This window comes from Larus michahellis, chromosome 9 (assembly GCF_964199755.1).
Source record: "Larus michahellis chromosome 9, bLarMic1.1, whole genome shotgun sequence".
Classification (NCBI taxonomy): domain Eukaryota; kingdom Metazoa; phylum Chordata; class Aves; order Charadriiformes; family Laridae; genus Larus; species Larus michahellis.
Window position 1 is genome coordinate 7,517,748 of NC_133904.1, and position 19,760 is coordinate 7,537,507.

The window sequence follows — 19,760 nt, forward strand, 5'->3', positions numbered from 1 at the left end:
GAAACCACTTTGTGCTACATAAGCAGGTTGCAACTAGTAAGTCTGTAACTTGTGTTGGAGGCAGTAAGTCTTGATGGTCAATACTGGCCCTTCTGCTCCTCTTCCACCACCTTCCCGTGGAGGGCCAGTGGTTATGAAGGTGCAGACCCTGCAAAATTGGGCCTGTGACAGCTTTGTGCCACTTCCCCACCTCGCAGCAGTAAACCGTCTCACCCCAGCGATGCCTGCCAAACACACTCACCGTCCCCAGAGGCACAGGGGGTGGCACGCGGAGTGACACAGCAGGCTGCAGCTGTGACTGTGCTCCTGCAGTTTCAGCACAGCAAAAGGTTATCTCAGCTTCTGGCCCAGCTGGCAGCAGACCCTCCCTGCTGCTGGAGAACCCTGCTGATATACTAACCTGCTGCAACCAGAGCACAGCTGTCTGGCAGGTTGTCTCCTGTCCAGAGGCATCTCCCAGAGAAAGGGAGCAACAGCCCCGAGTTGCTGCCAGCAGGTATGGGGAACTCTGCCTATCCACTGAGCAACTTTTACCAGCCCGTTCCATCCTAAACATCACCTTTAGCAAGCAGACGGCAGTTCCTGCTACCTAGTATGGCTCCAGAGAGAAGTTGGCAGGAAAAACAATGAATCATCTGCCAAACCTTAACTCATGACAGCACTAGCGTGGACTCCACCATGCAGCAGCTGGATCAGGCACTGAAGGCTGAGGAGCTGGACTAGATGCACAGCTTCTGGGGTGTGAAATGGGAAAAGTCCGCTCCTAAACATCAAATCTCATTTCTACGCTCAGAGCTGACAATGAAGCAAGACCTTAAATCTAAAGGAATCAGTTTAAACAAATCCCATTCCTCTCTATCACATCCTGCTCAGAGAAAGAAAGTCTCCAGGATATTTTGGAAGAACCAAGACACCCTCATAACAAAGGCTGAGGTCCCAATCCTCCTTTCCACTGCTTTGCACAACAGAAGATAATAAGTGAGAAGGCAGGTCTGAGAAATTCTCTGTTGCTAAGTCTCCTGGACAGAAAACCAAGGTAGTAACTTAAACATACACACTTGCAGAAGACTGTAGGAACATGACTAAAGGCTATTTCTAAATCCTCAGTCCCATTTGCCAACTGAGATGCTGCACACAGCAAGTCATTCCTGTGTCTCAGCATGGGAGATGGGACAGAAACCTGGTAGACAATGCAAAGAAACGCTCCTTGGGCAGGAATCAAAGACCCAATGCTTGGGAAGTGCCTGGATAACGCAAAGCGCACATCACTGCTACGAAAGCCTGGTTTGCAATGCTTTCATACTATGGTAGAAAACCTCACTCGTACAAGCAGGGAGGAATGTGAAAGCATAGCCATCCCACTACCAATTTCGTGGTGGATAAACTCACTGCAAAGTGTTAAAAAACCCAAACTTGCGGGTTTCCTGTACCTGTCACTCCCAGAACCTCAACTCAAAGAGAGGTGCTTTTTGATGAGCTGCTGACAGCTAATTCGTTGAAGGTTTGCATTTTGTTTGAAAAGCTCAACATCCCCAGCGTGAAAAGCAACAATGTTTTCCTTGGGTCAGCAAAACAAGGGAAATGCAGCTTTTATTTTAGGCCCTAACCCTAGATGGGGGAGGTACGGCTCACGCTGAGAGGCACAAGTACTCTCAGCCACACGGCTGGGCATGAGTTTTGCTCTGTAGCTGTATAACATCATCCAGTTCACAGCTGGAGGTTTTCCAGTTAATAAAACGGCCATATGGGGCATTAAAAAACAAAACCAAAAACCAAAAGCATTTCCTTCTTTTGCCACCTCCAGTCTCAAAAATCCCTCCAAAAAATGCCAGCCAAAAAGTAAAACAGCAGTCGGTGTCGCTCCTGAAATTCAGGAGCGTCCTTTTTTCTTAAAAGCTTTTTACTGAGTGCAAGTGTTATCAGCACCTTTGATCAGTGTGCTATGGGCAAAAGACAAATAACGATGGTTGGAGGCAAAAATTAGCATCTTCAGTAAACACTCTTTGGGAACAAGGCTCCTAGCACAATTGCTTCCCCTCCTGACACCACCCACACCCACCATCAAAACACACTGTTTATTCAAAAAAACAAGCTTGCTTTGCAAGAAGGCAGAGACCACGTGCGTCCCGTGGTCTAGAAGGAGGGACACAGCAATGACCTTGAGAATCGCCCAACAATTGTGATCCAGAAAGGCAATATTTAGCCCAGATTCTATTTAGATACCTAATTCCCATGGTTATCGATTAAAATAAAGAGCCTGAATTTTAACAGAAATTAAAGAGCCTTTTGATGTGAGGATACAGGCTTCTGTAGACTTAATGCAGGTGGCCCGTACCATCTTTCTCCTGTACCGGCTTAGCTCCTCTGTTGACTCCGGTTGCTTCAATACTCATGTGTCCCCCACCGAGCCTTAACGTGCTGCTGCTCACCTCTACACTCCACCTCCCCACTTCACCTTACTTTTGCCAGCATCCTTATTCTTGCCTGTGCTGAATGCAGCCTTCGCTCATGCAGATTTCCCAAATATTTACCCCATCCTAAGCCACCTCCAACAGCTCCCTCCTGCACTGTAGATTCAATTTCAAGTTGCCTTCCTGGGCTGCAGTAACCAGCACAGACTTTCTCGAGCATATCCTTACCCAGTGCTACCCCTCCTTCCCTGCTTGCCTCCTCCTCCCTCCGCTCCTCCGGCTCAGCTCTAGAATTTACTGCTCCTCTGGGGCTAATAAAGCCCAGACTTGCTGATTTTAAGGCACAGAGCAAGTCTCATCTGTTTACTTAGATGTGGAATACCACAGGACAGAGAGACTAATTTATTCAGAAAGATTCGCTCGAGCTGCTCTAGTCTCCACATTACTAGGGTTTGGGAGGGGGTGCAGAATGTGAGATGAACTCAAGGAGCTACACATGGGAGTATTTTATCCAGTAACACTGGAGAGCTGCACAGCTTCCTTCTCACTCCTCTTGTTTATCTGAAATTTTCACTTCAACAGGTCTTTTATGCATCAGTAAAACCCATTTAAGGCTTCATTTTTCACCTAATGGGATAGCCTGCCCTGATCTTTGCCAGCTGTACCGACCTCTGCCTTATCCCCCCACCCCAAAGCACTTTCTCACCAGTTCAAGGAATTACCAGAGCACTCCTATCAGTGGTGGGATGTGCCAAGGCCAGGGTGATGGCACGACTGCCACCTCTGATGGCAACGAGATTTTTGACAGGCAGGTGCCACTTCTAAAATACCTTCACTCCAGAAGAATAGTTTAATTGCCTGCTTCACCACCTTCATAGCCTCAAAGCCAAAATCCTAAACATCCAGGCAAGAAAGTAACCGACTTGGGAAGAAAAATGCACAACCTAACTAGGAGATGAGAAAAGCCACGAGGAACTGTGGAATTCACTGCCATTTCTGTTGTACAGGCTATAGGCATAAGTGAGCTTCAAAAGTGACAGGTCAAGCCCAGGGCACATGTCCCCTGCTCTGGGGGCTCCTGGAAGTGCGTTACGGAGCAGCGTGGAGTCTGACTGTCCTCAGCCTGCTTCTTGGCACCTCACTGACCACTAGGCAAAGACAGTGTTGGTCTCAGTTTAATCACTCAACTCTCGGAGACATATTAAAAATAGTTGGCAGAGTTGGAGCGGGGTATTGCTAGCAGACTAGAAGCCAGAGCCATTAACCCCTCTGACAGTGAAGGGGAAGGGCTGGCTGCACCCATGGAAGCCACGCTGCTTTGCAGGAATGCAGTGAAATGTTTTAGGTCTCAGAGTAATTGCAGGGCACTAGACTCAGAATTCCTGGGGTCTATTCACCCTCCCACTAACTTGCTTTATAACCCTGGAGACATTGCTGGAGTAAGAGTATTTGTTTAACCCCTGCTTAGCTTGAGTTTTGCTACTACTTGTAAATGAGTAGTAGCAGCGCCTAAAGAGGTGTGGTATCCAGTTACAGAAAAGACTGGGTTTCCATTTGATACATAATTCTCTCCAACACAGGAAGAGAAGCAAGGTTTGGAGTGACAAGAAGTGTATTTTACCAGATCAGGTGACAGCTGGGAAACAGAAAGTAAATCCTTAAGTATGAGTAGTCACACTGGTCAGAACAAGATCCACCAAGCATGAACATGTGTGTTTTCCAGCTGCCTCAGCTGATCAAATAGGTGTTACCTCTCCCTACAAACCTCTTACCTTCTGGCACCTGTGGGATAACCCTTCACAATTTACGCAGTGCTACTGCAAATCGCTTCGTTTCCTGCAATGCTGCCTCTTGGACAGTCTACAACACTGTGTAGTTGTCTACCACCGGTACAAGACAGCATGCTTTTCCAGAGGACATAAATGAAGGCAAGCACTGTCATAAAACAGCAGCGCAGTAAAACATGCTTACGCTTGCACTGCAGTGAGGTTTTATGTAAAACACGGAAGGGGAATATCGAACAATATATATGCTCAAAATGAAAATATGCTCAAAATAAAAAGGAAGCTAAGTGGTAACCCACAGACAAGGACAGTAAAGCATTAACCAATGCTCAAGACACACTGGCATTGTAGCTAACTTCTCACACATCACCACCCCTTTCATTCTCCTCAGCACAGAGTTTATAAGTCTGCAGAGGGAAAAGCTTTCTCTAACAAGTATTTTTCTTTTGATGATCAGTCTGACTGAATTAGGACATCCATATGTTGTTAGCTGATGGCTAACAAAATACAGGTGGTCTTTCATCACAAGGGTAATTGGTCTCTGCAGCAACGACTAATACAGTAAAGTTGTCCCAGTTGTCTTTTCCCCCCCCAATATTATTTCTTTCCAACTGTAATAAGCAATATTGTCTCGTACAAACAGCAGGAATGGCTTGTCCAACACTGAGGATAGGAACGTACACAGGGGAAAAGCAAGGTAAGCAGAGGAAGACGGGGAGGAAGGAACTGGTGCACAGTGCATCTTGCTCTTCTACCTGTTTGAATTCTTGAATTTCTGCTATTGCTTTGATCTGCTGCCTTTGGCCAGATCCTGCACCTTGTAATAGTGGCAGGCTTCTTTAGCTGCGGTGAGCGCTCTGAGGTATTAAGTCAAAGAGCAATGTGACCTGTTGTTAACGTCCATCCGAGAAAGTATTTAAATCCTCACATTTTAATTGGTTAATAAAGGGCCAAATTTGGATAACCTCCTCCAGACAAAAATCCCTATTATCGAAATCAAAAGGGGACTTAGTGAGAGTGGGCCTCCCTCTAAGGAAAAGCCAAAATACCTCATTAGCAGCACAGTTAATGAAATGGCTGTACCTTGGCAAAAAGAGATCTGCAAAAAGAGTTTCCAAGTGCTTTCAAAAAAGCAAAGTTCAAAGGAGCAATTTAGAGACCAAACCTCAAACTTTGAGAAGGCAAAGCCAAAACGATTTGTCCAAAACCACAGGGAAAACTCCCAGCTGAAGAAGCCCAGGCCAGCCAAGCAAACGTCCTTCTGCAGCCCTTCTCCAGCAGCGTGGATGCTCCCAGCCTCCCCTTCCTCGCTCTGGACCACCATGTCCGCAGCCTGCGCTGCTGCCGGCCACGCTCTGGATGCGTTCGGCTGCCAGACCCGCTCCAGGAGCAGTTGGAGGGGATCTACCCACAGTGCAAAAGAGCATCCCTTCCCGGAGTCCATAGCCCTGCAGATTGACTGCACGCTGCCCACCTGAGAAAACAAGAGGTCAAAAAGCCTCTAAAGTTTACTCCCAGGGTGAACCAAACCCTATGCATGAAAGAAGACCATAATTTTTTTTTGCCCTGTACCGTTTTCAGCTGGAGCTTCCAAGACGCAGATGATGGCCAATTTCACCTTCCTCAAGCTGAGTTCAGGTCCTTTACTCAGCATTTTCCTTGTGGCAGCAGAGCTGGTTTGGAAGGCTCAGCGGAGCGGCAACTGCGAAGGGATGGGTTCGTCAGTGGGGAAACACTTTGGGCGCCTGCACAGCAGGGGCTTTACCACTGGCAGGGGGGGCAGGGCTCCAGAGTAAACGCAGAACTTCGGTGGGTTAAATCCCAGCACCAGGACCTTGGTGACAAGGCTGCCAGATGAGAGCTTTTAGTTTGCTGCTGATCCCGTGCACAGACTGCCTTCCCCTCAGGTCCACGCACCACACCAGGGAAGGGCCCCCACTCCACAGGCTCTTCCAATGGCTTGTAAGGTGACCAAGCCGCACGTCAAGGAATATTATGTTTGTTTTGCAAGGTGCCCAACCACTTGTGGCCACACTTATTCCTCCACACCAGCCCATCAGGGGTAATCAGACACTTGTAGTTCTTGAGACTGCACGGATGCCTCCACAGCAGCTCTGCCCCAGGCCTCACAAAGCAGGTACTACTGGGCCATCTCACACCTTTGATTCACGTCACAGCCGTTCCTCTGGTGTTAACACCATTAATTTGTAATTACTGAGGTTCACACACTGAACCTGTCACATTGGTTGGGCACTTGTGGGATGTCTCATGCCAGTTACACAGCCAGCCTGGAGGAAAGTCTCACCTAGGGCCTGATGCGCCATGACTCCTTGTTGTCCCTCACAGCTGCTAGGAAAAGCTCATCCTGCCCCGTTCCCCACAGCCCCAAAGGAGCTCTGCCCTTTCGGCTGCCATGTCAGGGAGTGACCTGCACAGAGATGACAACGCACGGCAAAGCGGCCGTGATAAAAACACAACTCCACGGCTGCTCTGGCAGCTGAGCGCTGCCAGGCCCCGGGTGTCAACACGCCATGGCCTGACCTGTGCGGCTGTGCCATGGCACTGCCTGGGACTTGGCAAAAACAAACACTTTTAGGAGGTTACTGAGATAGCACCTATCGGGCACCCAAAGGGCGTGAACGTCGGCAGGCCCGGCACCCAGCTCAGACCTGCAGCAGCCTCTCCAAAGGGCCAAAAAAGTCAGTTGAGCACCTCACCCAGCAACAGGGGAGGCAGCTGTGAAGGAGTGAAAGCAGGAGCTTTTGTGAAAGAGTTCTGTGTTCCCCTATACGCTCATATAAGCATCTTGTCCTCCAGATAGCCGAGTGACAGCCACTCGCAGGCAGGAGACATAAAGCCGGGCCGAATAGCTTTCCTGGAGGCTCACAACACGGCAAACATCACCGAGAGCAGCAGCAACGGGGGTCTGAAGCCCTGCTGGCATTGGGCAGTAAGTGTGTGTCAGGATATACAATAAAGCAGTAACTATTTGCAACTTTAAGGCAGTGATTATCTTTTAACACTACTTCAGGTCACTGCCCTTTGTTGCGAGGTTACAGTGGTACAGCAGAACTCATGAGATGCTCACTTGGCTGAGGATGAGCGGGATAATAATTTCTGACAAGTCCTAAAATATCCTCCATACCAAATTCTTTGTTTTGGTAGGAGAAGACGACAACACAAACCTCTGTACTGGGCAACAAGATTTTAACCACTGCTTTGAAACCAGTGCCCTGACTCGTGCTGGCTAAGGGGCAGATCCTGTGCCTTGTCCCGCCATGGGAAGGAACATGCCAAACACATCTCCAAGAGTCCTCAGTGCCAGCCCAAAAACTGGGACCAAAACATCTGGAGGCTCCTTACATGCAATGAGTTGGGGAGTCTCAGTTGAATTCCCAGGAGAAGGGCCAAGACTGACGGCCCACGTGGCTCGCTCCCGCTTGCGCCATCAAGGAGGTACAATACAGCCTTCAGCTCTTGACATGGTCAACTCAGCACCTTCCAATCTATGTAATTAATTTTATGAACCTTAGTACTAATACGTACCGTCCTCTGCATGTCTGCCCTTTAAATGACAAGGACGCAGCTTTAAAGAGGCTGTCCCAGGAATGATGTACCTCAGTAGCCTCTCCCAGCTGATGACTGTTTTAAATGCACTACAGAAGGGAATCAACATCTCAAAAAGTGCAATGGTTTTTACAAGACTCCAGAGTCAGCAAATCCCAATTAAGCCAAAAATCAGCTGCAGAGTACACAGAGAGCACAGAGTAACATGGAAACAGCTCCCATCCTCAATATGTTCTCACACAGTGTCATTTGTGTCGGACTCAAGCTTTATTTACTCAGCTAATAACAAAAAAAACCTATTAGCAGAAGGTTAAGGTAAGTGGAGCAATTGCTGTAAAATAATGGAGCCCTTAGCAGTTACGACTTTGTGCATATATACGTTTAATTGAATAAATACATCCATTTAGCTACCGCCTTTCACAACTCAGCCTTCCTGCCGGCAGTGGGGAAGGTTATTCCCATTAATTGATTATTGTTACTGCTTTAATATACCCTACGCACTTGTTTATGTTTCCATTTAATTTTCCAGGATATTACCACTGGCAGTGTAAAAGGGGACGTGTAACCGAGCCAGCCCTGCTGACACACAGCAAATGAGAACACAGACCTCTCCCCAAAGGGGAATAATTATAAAAGGCTGCAGGTTATCAATGGATCAGTGGGTTAGGCCAATGCAGTTAATACTGGTATATCCGCATGAAGCCATGCGATTTAATCTGATCACAGTCAGTCCATGGGGAAGACAACCTAGTGAATCTGATGCAACGACACCTTTCACTAATGAACAGGCATCACAGCACTCACGCTGGGAACAGCACTCCTTTTAGTTTAGTGCTAATACCGTGTCTTTCTCAACCCCTCGGAGACTGTGACAGAAAGAAAAGGCTCTCCAAATCACCAAACGCATCAGGAGGATGCATTTACCGAACAAACCGATTACAAAATTCCGTCAAGTCTTTAGGCTAAAAATACTACATACCTATAAAATTGCATATACCAGCAAGGAGAAATGCAATTCTGTGGACAAAATGCTCATGCTCCACAAGTGCCTGCGCCCACATGGAGGTGGACAAACTCAACAAGCAACTCGTGGGTAATAAGCGGGCACACAGCGGAGGTACAACAGATCGGACATCAGCCAAGATCCACTATAAACGCCCTACTAGAAACCGGCTTTAAAAGGAAAAGGGTTAAGGAAAGCACAAGGCTGGCAGAGCCTTAGGTGGGTGAGCTCAGAGAAGCATGTTCCAGCAAGAAGGGCTAATGTTTAAAGTACCGATGTCGTCTGCAGACCACAAGTGAGCACACAAGGAAGGAGTATGGCCAAGAGGGAAAATGAGGAGGGAAAGGGCCAAGCAGCCAGGACGGGCAGAGCTGTACAGACCTCTCAAGCGAGTCCTAAGGCCATTCCAGTCAATATGTGTCAATGGAGGGCTTCAAGAGGCTAGTGATATGGCCTGTATGCTATAAACAAAAATTATTCTACTTGCTATGGTTTAGAAATGTAGGTTCAAACGTACACTTCAAGAAATCTTGCAGAAATTTGGAAAGCACAAGACTGAGCAAAATGCATTCATCCTCCACGCAAGAGACTTTTCTGCAGAGACAAAACTAGCAAGCAGCCGCTGGAAAGCTGAGGGAATTTCTTAATGGAAAAGAAAAAAAATTAATCACAGAATGAAAAAATATTCTACAGAATTTGAAAGGGACAGAAACAATGCCCATTACAACACATTTCTGTGGGTACCCAGCGTCCTCACGGTCTTTACGTAGAACCTATCATGCTGTAGATATCAAGCTATGTAAAGAAGATAATAGATTTACAGCCCGAAAGCCAAACATCTGCAAAATCTGTTCTTTCAGCTCCAAAATATTCACATTTCTCAGAATTATGTGGTGTCCCCCAGGAAACAGAATTCTGAAAGCTTCAAAAACAGGGAGACATTTGCTATTATGAAAGGTGCTGTCACTGACTGCCCGTTCTACAGTCCTTCAAATATAGAAAGTTATCTATAAGAATACTGGTTAGACAATGGGGGTTCATCCCGCGGAGGGTTGGGGTTTCCAACGCTGTGATTTCTACAGCTTTTTCTTTAATGGCATTGAGCACATTTTTACTTTTGTTTATGAAGTCAGAAAGCCCATTTCCTTTTTAGTTATTTTTTTTTTTAGTATTTATTGATGAACCTTAATATGTGTAACATCAGATACACAGTAGAGGAATGGTTTCAAAATTCACAGCAACTGCATAGCCTACCAACATGAGCTTCCTAATAGAAATCCAAGTACTATTTCTTTGTATTACCACATACAAAATGTTGACTCAAACCGTGATGATTTCAGCATCTTACGCTGATAACTTGCGGTTAACTCACCGCCATAGATACTAACTCTCAGATTTAATTCTTGTCAGTCGAGAAAATGCTTCTGCTTGTCCAAAACACAATGGCTGCTGTCATTTTGACTGACGTAAGCTACCATAAGTGATTTTTCAAATGGACAAATTTATCCCTGGAGACAGCAAGATTCCAACTAGGGCAGTGTTTGTCTTCCTCTGCAGCAAATCTTGAGTTGGTGCTTAAAGCAAGCAAAAAAGCACCAGAAGCGAGAGTGAGCATTTCTCTCTGACTGCCATCGCAAAACAAAAAGTGCCTCCACACACTCCATGCAGAATAACCCCACACTGCTGCAAAGGTCGGAGCCAGCAGTGACAATGCGGGGTCCCTTCCCCCTTACTGGGGGAAGTCCCAGTCCTCCAGTCCCATCTGGGCAGTTGTGGACGGAAAATGCCATCCTGTTGAGTTCTCCTCTTACACCAAGGGTAACAGCTGAAACAACCATATGATTAAACCAAAATACAGACAGAGAAGGCCAGGCAGACGCCTGGGAGATGAGACAGAAGAAAGCAGCTCAACAGACACATCCAGCAGTGCTGAGTTTTCTATCTTTCTGTTCCTCCGCCCTGCCACAAAGGAGGCCAAGAACAACTCCGTTCCCCTGAGCACACTACACTCAGGCACACTCTTGCACCACCAATAAGTCAGGAGCGCTCATCATTCCTCATCACTTTACCCCTTGACTCAAGATTTACCTCTTCTAGGGCTTCCTTGAAGTCCTTCTTCCCATTAGAGCAGTTTCTGCATGGCAGCGAGGAGTCTGAAGTGGCAGGTCCTGAACACGTAGGGTGTGTGTCCATGAAGTTAAACCCTGAGACAGCTTCAGCAAACTTAAAGAGACTCTCCAACATATTAAAGATCAACACAGCATTCTTCTGAATGAGCCACACAATCTGGCAGCGCTCCCTCCAACATCAGTATCAATTTTCTCCATCAACAGGAGACAGAATAATAGCAACTTCCTCTATATAATGCAGCCCTTAATGCTCCCAGATCAAATACTGGCTCCCAGAAGCTATTAATTCTGCTCTATAGGTAACCATGCTCTAGACAAGATGCAACAACTTTTATCAACAAATGTTAAACGCTGCAGGAAGCCCAGAAGGCACGTATAGAGACCGCTAATAACAGTAATCTACCACATCACTGCACTGGCTCTAACTGAACATGCAAACTGCTGCTGAGAGCAACGTGGGTACTTCAGTGACCAGAAACCACTTGCAAGCTCTTGCTCATCCGAGAGGCAGCAAATCCATACAACCACTGTCAGATCAGGATTTTTCCCGCTGTATTAGCTCCACGACACCTCTGATCCCCCTCCTAATGACAAAGTCTTCATTGATTTCAACAGGACTCAGCAAGACCTAGCAGAAAATGAACTAAAGAAACGAGGGAAATGTCAAGTGAGCCATTAGCGGGTAGAGAAAGGAACTGTGTAGTAAGTAGTCTTCAACATACTTTTCCTCCTTTAAAATAAACGATGCCACAAATTGAGGGAATCCTTTGACATCAGTGAAGCTGCAGCAATGCTTGTTACTGCTAGACAATCTGCAGGACCAAGGAATTCCTCAACTCAAAGGGGTTACTTACGCCAAATGCCAATAAATACACAGGTAAAATTAACCTGCTTGTTTGGAAATGTCTCGATAGGAGTTCAGATCTTTAATACAAGAGCAGACCCAAACCAAGAGGAGCAAGCAAACCAGCACCAAAACAAAAGATGTTTCCCAACTTCTAACAGGTAAGGAAATTCCTTTATTTTTTCATCTTTTCGCTGCTCTTGCCAATGTTACGACCTTTGCGTTGAGCAAGCGCTCAGATGCTGAAATGGGAGAAGAATGTATTTCCCATCATTAGCAGAAACAAGCATGGTCCCGCTTTCTTTCTAACGCTGTCACAGCACAGACGTGTTTTCTTTTGAACATCCTTTGGTGCGTACTTCCATGCATGCATCTTTTTTATTTGATTTGCCCTGGGTTACCACAACACAGCCCTTTTCTTAGGGCTGGTTACTACAGCAACAGAATCTGTTTGAGTTGGGTAGCAACACACTGCAGGCATCAAAAAAAAAATATGCTATTAGCTCAAGAAACATGAAACTACATGTTAGCGGCCCATGCCACAGAGATATCTTCCTGTAATATCTCACCCCTGTCTCTCTCATTATGAAAGTCTATGAATCCCCACATCCTTGTCAGAGCACAAGCCGGAGCAACCTCTGCCTTCGAAGGCTGCACAAAGAGGTGCTCTGCCCACCATCTCCTGTGGGCCTGGCATGGCAGAGACACCACAACGAGCCAGGTTTGATGGACTTCATGGCCAGAAGTGTATTAGATTCCACAGATGCTATTACTTGCACTAAAAGTTAAAGCCAAAGTTTCACTTTAAACTCCATATGGTATCACATCTGCATTCTTCTGCACACATGTATTACTAGTAATGTTTTTTTTCAGAAGAAGGTTTGGAGGTGGGCTGTGGTTGGAGGAATCTTCCTGTATTGTCATTTCACTGCAAAGAGGCTGTATTAGATATTGTATGAAGTTACGCCACTGAACTCTAGTACAACTCAGAAGACAGCAAATCTCTCAGTGCACTGTGTTATTTCTAATTCACTGCCTTGGGACACAAGAGGGTTTTTATTGCAGCAGGTGAACAATTACTAGTACTTAGCTGTCAGGTGAGAGACTCCTTCTTCCCCCCAGCTACAGAACAGCCCAAATACAGCATATATGTCAGGAATATACAGAAGGCGGCACAATATACAGGAATATGACGGCACGGACTGGTCAACCTGATCATTTCTCAGCCACAGCCAGCCATCATGGAAAGTTCGGCCAGACTATTACCGCTGTTATTAATTAGTTTCTATCCTGAGGGAGCAACCTATGCCAGATTTGCTCCTAATTTAAACTGAGGGAATTTACCCAAAAACGTTTTATCCGGTCACACACAGCGTAGCCCCCACTGAGTGAGCATGCTATTATGAGAAAGCAAACTGATATAAATATAGCACAGTGACAGTACACACTCTGCAGCTATTTCCTCTGCAAAACAGAGGAGAATGAATCGGTAAGCTGCTCAGACAGCTTTCTGCTAAGGCCACTGGAAATTGCATTGATGACATCAACAAAAAACAAACAGTTAAAGACAAATCTGAGCAAATAATTCTCAAGCAACATTTCAAAACGCGGAGCCTGACCTCCTCTCAAGTACTCACAAACCTGGGAAGCCACGTACATTTCCACTAGCTTCTTCTCCATTTATATTCATTCACAGAATACATTTTTCCCTGTTTTTTTTTCCTGTTAGCTTTCATTTTTACTAGCCAAATTGACTGCAAGTTGATGTAAGAATTAATCATTCCATATCTGAAAACCTACTTGTGATGGATAGGCCGGGACAGGGCAGATATTAAACTTCATTGTTGGTATGGCTGATCGGTTGAGTGCGCATACACACGCACTCTTCTGCAACCCAGAATTCATACGTAGAAATTCAGATTATGATTTTCACAGCTAAAGCCAGTAAAGCAAAAAACCCCAAAATGCTTGTGTTTTTTTTTTTTTAAACCCTACATGTAGAAAGGAACATGCTTAGAAGCATATGTCTGAAGGAAAAATAATGAAGCTGCATATAGTAAGCAGAAATCATTTTCTGGCAGTATACTTCCAGCTACAGTTGAACTGCCAACTTTAAAGAAGTTATTTTAGCATACAAGATGAATGTATGTGAGGAACAAAAAGAATCACTCTTCTTAGTCCTTCTCTCATGCCCCCTCCTCCACCCTATTCTCAGACATGAAGCATTGCTTAAAAAATGCCCATGGAACAGACTGAAAGAAGTTGCTGCTTCTCTATATAGTTATTTATAATAGATAATCTTAGAATCACTCTTAATTCCAGCTCATCATTTATGGCGTTGGCAAAGTTGCTCCAGTGAATTTAGTCTCATTATTCACCTTCGGGTTGTACAGTATCTTGTATTTTATATATCATCCTGTTTTATCCAGTGGATCCCTCACAAGCACTTACAGGCCCAAGTGAGGATGAATAATGACCCAAGGAGAAAGCTAAATGCTGAAATACTATGATTTTACAGCGAGTTACAGGAAAACATGGACACACTGTGAACATGCAGAAGAAGGTCTTTACGTAAAGTAGCAATACATCCCCAAATGCCACAGCATGCTATATAGTTAGTCTTTCCCACAGGCCTCTGCGCTATCCCAAGACACTGAACACCATTCAGAAAGTCAGCAGGGACTGTTGAGCTTTGCTGTCTACGGTCATACCCCAGCTGCGTTCAGTTTTGCTTGGGAACTTGATAAAAATGTCTTCGCAAAAAGAATAACTACTAATGGGATCATCCATTCAGTTGACAGCCAAGACAAAAAAGGATGACAGGACAAGTGCACAGAGTTTTGGTTACTAGAAACTACACTATCACATTAATGGATCACATTAATGGCAGCACACACTTCACTGATATATTGCATTGGAGCCATTCATCTAGTGACAAGTCCTGCAGAAAGAAGAATGAGCCAAGCTGGTCAGTTTTTTCCAAAGACAACTTCACCCACAACATCCTCTTTAAACCTGCTGGAGGGGAAACTACTGCTGAAACCCATGAGTGCTTTACCCCAATAACAGAGATGTTTCACTGGGTAATTGAAGCCAAATTTCATATATTAACCATCTGGAAGAATTTTGCAACATGATCACCAGCATTATGAGTTCTACTTCAGGCTCCTCATATCTCAAAATAGACCTCACCAGCTTCCGTATCCCATTCCGTTACAGGGATCACATTATCTGGGGTCCTGCCACAGATGCTGGGTCACAGCACCTATTTCATAACAGGCACTTCCTTGCTAAAATGTGATGCTGGTAGTGACAAGACATGCGTCTCCTCTCAGTCTCCTTATACTCCCATGATCACTCAGACATAGACAAATGCTCCGGAACAGGAAGGGAACTAGGGCATCTTGGGGGGAAAAGAAAATAAAATCATCATCACGTATGCCACTTGGAAATTCTTCAGCTAAAACTCAACCACAAGCAACCAATATCAGAATTTAAAGCGATCTCCGCAAACACAATAGAAGGAATGAGCATCTTCCTAACCATTCAGTAACAATCACCATGGCTGTCAACCTTTACCGTTGCTACAATAAAAGCAAGTATCACTGTGTTTTCCTGCTGCTTACAACCGCCTGGCGTAGAGACCCATGCCAAGTTACCTTCACAAGCACAGCAGCACATGAAGAAGAGGCCTCAAGGCATCTCTCCCACTGGCATCAAACAGATAAAACAAGAACGAGATGCCGGCTCACAAGGAAAGCCTTCAGTCAGAAGAAGTTCAGAGAGCCTTACCTATGTACAGGGAGGAATCTTTCCGCCTCACGTGGTCGTCAATGTAGGAAACTCCCAGGGGCTGGACAGGGGTAGCACCAATGCCCAGGAGAACCTGTGCTCCAATGAGCAGCAAGTACATCATGTTGGTAGCAGTCCTATTCCTGCAGATAAGGTCCGGGTCTGGTCCCTCATCGCTGGTGGACCCGTTGGCAGCACACACATCCCTCCCTTCAGCCCCCCAGCGTATTTCTCCTGATTCATATTCATACTGGTGGGTCAAAAATTCAGGCAACGCAGAAAGGAGGGCACCCAAGGCCATGACTATCCCTCCACATCCTATCAAGCGTGGCCGATGTCCTCGGGCTCCGAAGTAGCTCACGAAGAGGATGAGGGCCAGGTTGCCAATCTCGAAGCTGCTGGCAATGACACCCACGTCAGCACTCTGGAGGTTGAATCGTCGCTCCAAGGTGGTTAAAACACTCACCTACAACAAAGAAATCCAGAGAAAATTACTGAAAGGGAATACAACTTGCCTTCTGTCCTCCCCATATGTCCTGCTAAAGCATAAGTTTCCTTGACTTTTCCTTGGAGCCAAACACCTACACATCAAAGACATCCAAATCGCAGCATTGTAATAGTTGACCTCCAAGCATGATCTGACTATTCAAATACAGCCACATCAGAAGGTCCTAATACCAAGTGACATTTCACAGCCTACCACCTGCCTCAGCACATGTTCATTTCCAAATTCTTGCGTACACCAACGTATATTTTGGGTGCCTGCAGAGACCCATGACTCCACAATTGGTTATCCTCTCTTCAGGCGCCCTTTCTATTTGAATGCACAGCCTTCATGCCGCAAACACTGTCCCGCAACATCAAGGCACAAACCACACCAAGCCTCGCATCATGCTGGGGACCCAGTCTTTCTCTTGGAATGAATTGCAGTTAGCAAGTAGGAAAAAAACTTGTGGATAGTTGGCTCGTACATCAGCACAAAGCCATCAAGTTAGTCAGAGACAGTGATGCACAAATAGGCAATTTGGCCAGCACAGAAGGTTTCTATTAAAGTACATAAATAAAATGCTGATCAAGGGGTTTAAACTGTTTGTGGATTAGTTAATGACTGGGATCGTCACTTACAGAACAGTTTTGAGAAGACGGGACAATTAAAGTTTACATAGAAGATTTAAGTCCACCACGACGAAGGAAAGATTTAACAAACAGTGGTTATTTAACACAAAGAGAGAAGCACATGAATAGTCTTCAAATATTTAACATTGCTGTAAAACCCCCTGTTCTTTGTATTCAAAATGGGCAGGACAAGAACTGACAGGTTTAAACTGCAGCAGAGACCATTCAGGTTAAATACAAGGTGGGGAGAAACCAGACTTTTACTGGTGAAGACTGTGAAGCACTGAAATATGCTGTCTGGAGGGGCTGCAGAGGTCTTTAAAAAAACACAGACCAGCATCTGTCAGGGAAGACACAGGTATGACTGATCTTGCCATAGGGCAGGAAAATGAACCAGGTTGAGAGCTCTTCCAGTCTTGATTACGTGGTGCAATGAAACACAATGTGGATTTTCTTCAACAGTCATAGCACCAATCAGAACACAAAGATGAATCATTAGGTACCCCACTCGCTGTCATCCCTGCCCAAGGGAGAAAACTCAGCGCGTTCGCATGTCTACAGCAGTGTCCTCCTCATACAGGGGGGGAAAAAAAATAACAAAAGAAATTCTGAACATGTCGCGGAAATGCCAAAAACTTTTACCTTGGATAAAAGACTATCTTCTTTTTCAGATTGCAAAAGATTAAGATATTTAAGGTTGTCCTAAACCAGGCAGGTTTCTGTATTCAAAAAAATGCGATAAAGGCCTCAGAGCAGAAGGTAGCCCCTGGATAGAATAAAAATAGCCTCCCACTGGAGGCGCTGAAAATCTTTGCTGATAAACCTCACGAAGCAGGACCCAGTCTGATCGACTTTAAAGTATTCTGACAGCAGCTCTTCTCCGGGGGCAGTTAGTCTCTGCTAGGGTACACCAGGGCATAGCTGGACAAAGACAGCTCCATAGGCAACAAAATGGAAAAACGGAGACAACACACTTCTGCTGCTTTGCATAAGCAAAAGCTCTGAAACCTGACCCTGCTAAGTGTCCACGTCAGATCTCCAAAACTGGACTGTTTTCATAATTTTTGAAAAGTCAGCCTTCATCCCATACAGGCAGTTATCATTTCATCCCACTGCTGCAATTCTCCACCATTAAAGAGATAAGAACTGAGCAAGGCAAAAAAACCCAAATGACCCTAAAAATCAAACCCTATGACTGAAGACAATGTAAGAGCAATAATTCTTCCCCAAGCCGAAGCCAAGTGAAGATGTCCGTGTCAGAGGGAGAGGAGACAACTACTTTATCTGAAACACTAGGTGCGGGTACCTGTTGGGATGAAAGGGCTCTGCAATTCACCAGGGGAAACGGTGTCCTCTTGTGCAAGGGCACAGCACAGCCTGTCCCTGCTCCAGCGACCTCGGCCACGCTGCTCGGTGAGCAGTGCTCAAGCACACATCTAAGAGCAATGTCATTGTTCCCAGCTCCCAGGGGCAACAGAGCTGAGCAGATGGGGACAGACACTGGTGGTACTAGAAAACGCTATGCTGGTATTTTCAGAGCAAGGTACGCCAAGGTGGAGGGACACGGACCACACAGCAAACACCAACAAACTCTAAGTGATGCAAACCCCTTGCTACGGGAGCCCTCCTTCACACTACCACCTCCAGCACGTCCGCGAGGAACATGGCTATAGTTGAGGCCCCACTAACACCGACTTTGGCAGAATGGGGAACCTCTCCAAGATGAGCATATAACTCTGAGCCTACAAAATCATGTCCATGGTGCTCACTTCTGAGCTGTACCTAGACAGGAAACTCATAATGACTCATTACAGCTGTGTAAACTGAGGCATAGAGAGCCAAGAATTAATGAGAAAAGTACAGTCAACAAAATTCATTTGTGATGGAATAATTTAGGCTGGAAGACGGAAAGCCAACAGAAGTGATTTCCCAAGGCCAACTGGTATTAACTAGCTTTGGAAGTCTCTCCCACATTTCGACCTGGTTGCCAAATTTTAGTCTTTTACCATACATATAGACAAGTGGCTAGAAAGCAGGATGTCATTTGGAAATGCTTGCGTGCCTCACCTTTCACAGGTTAGATTTTGGACAGCTGGACTTCAAATAAAAAACTGCACCATTTCTAAGCGCAATTCACAGTGACAGGGACGGTAAATTAACGACGACCGCAGGAATTAAACCCAGAAGTCCCAATCCTCATTCGGCTCTTATTTCAGTGGGACTTCAGTTGTTCTTTTCTTTTTGTAGAAAGCTAAATCGCTCACAATAGGGAAATAGAGTCTCACCATCCCCTAACAATTTCTTGCTTTGCTTTGGCGAAGAGACTTGAAACAAAAGGAGGAGGAGAACAGAAAGCAAACTCCAATCCTCCTGATAAAAGCAGGCAGGAGTTCTTATTCCTCTGGCCAGACCGCCCTGCGTTTCCCAGCCTGCTCCTTCTGGCTGTAGCACTGCCACCCAGCGATACCCGCCCTGTCTTTATTAAGTGGGGTACGGGGTGCAGGGGGAGGCAAGTGAAAGAACAAAACTGTCACATCAGCCTTCAGCATCCAGCGGAAAACATCATCAGAGTACAAAGCGCTGATGCCACCATCAGCAGAGTAGCCTCCGAAACACTGACAGTCATGGGGGGGGGGCGAGAAAAAATATCCCAAAATAAAAATAGGGCTGAGAAATAAACTGTCAACATGCAGATTTTTGGCCAGAGAGCACCAGGAACACAACTGCATTACACCCCGGGTGGCTGCAGCCCAGACAGCACAGCCCAAATTCTTGCTTTGACATTGGCTGTGACCTTAAACACACAGGCCGACTACAAAATCGGCATTAGCACAGCAGAGATGTCACCTGCATTTATTCAAAACAAACCTCTGTCCACAGCCAGAATCATTCTCCCACCCTCCTTCGTATCTCACCTTTACGGGGCTTCCTGCATATAAGGCATAATCTGACTAAATACTTGCAGTTTGCACGTGGGATGCTCCTGGTGCCCTTGTAACTTAGGTAACTGCCCATATTCCCCAGCAGATAAGCCATCACCGCTCCTAGACACTAACTCTATTTATCGAGAGTTACATAAAATGTTGCAAAAGACACGAGAGCTCCCTGTAAAAT

General features: G+C 45.7%; 1 protein-coding gene across 1 annotated transcript in view; it reads right to left on the reverse strand.

Moving 5' to 3' along the window:
* Window positions 1-19,760, reverse strand: part of SLCO3A1 (solute carrier organic anion transporter family member 3A1) — a 143,979-nt gene that overhangs the window by 103,367 nt on the left and 20,852 nt on the right. Inside the window, exon 2 of the mRNA XM_074600563.1 lies at window positions 15,531-15,996. Within this exon, the coding sequence (XP_074456664.1) occupies window positions 15,531-15,996 (466 nt within the window). The remainder of the gene's footprint in view (window positions 1-15,530; window positions 15,997-19,760) is intronic.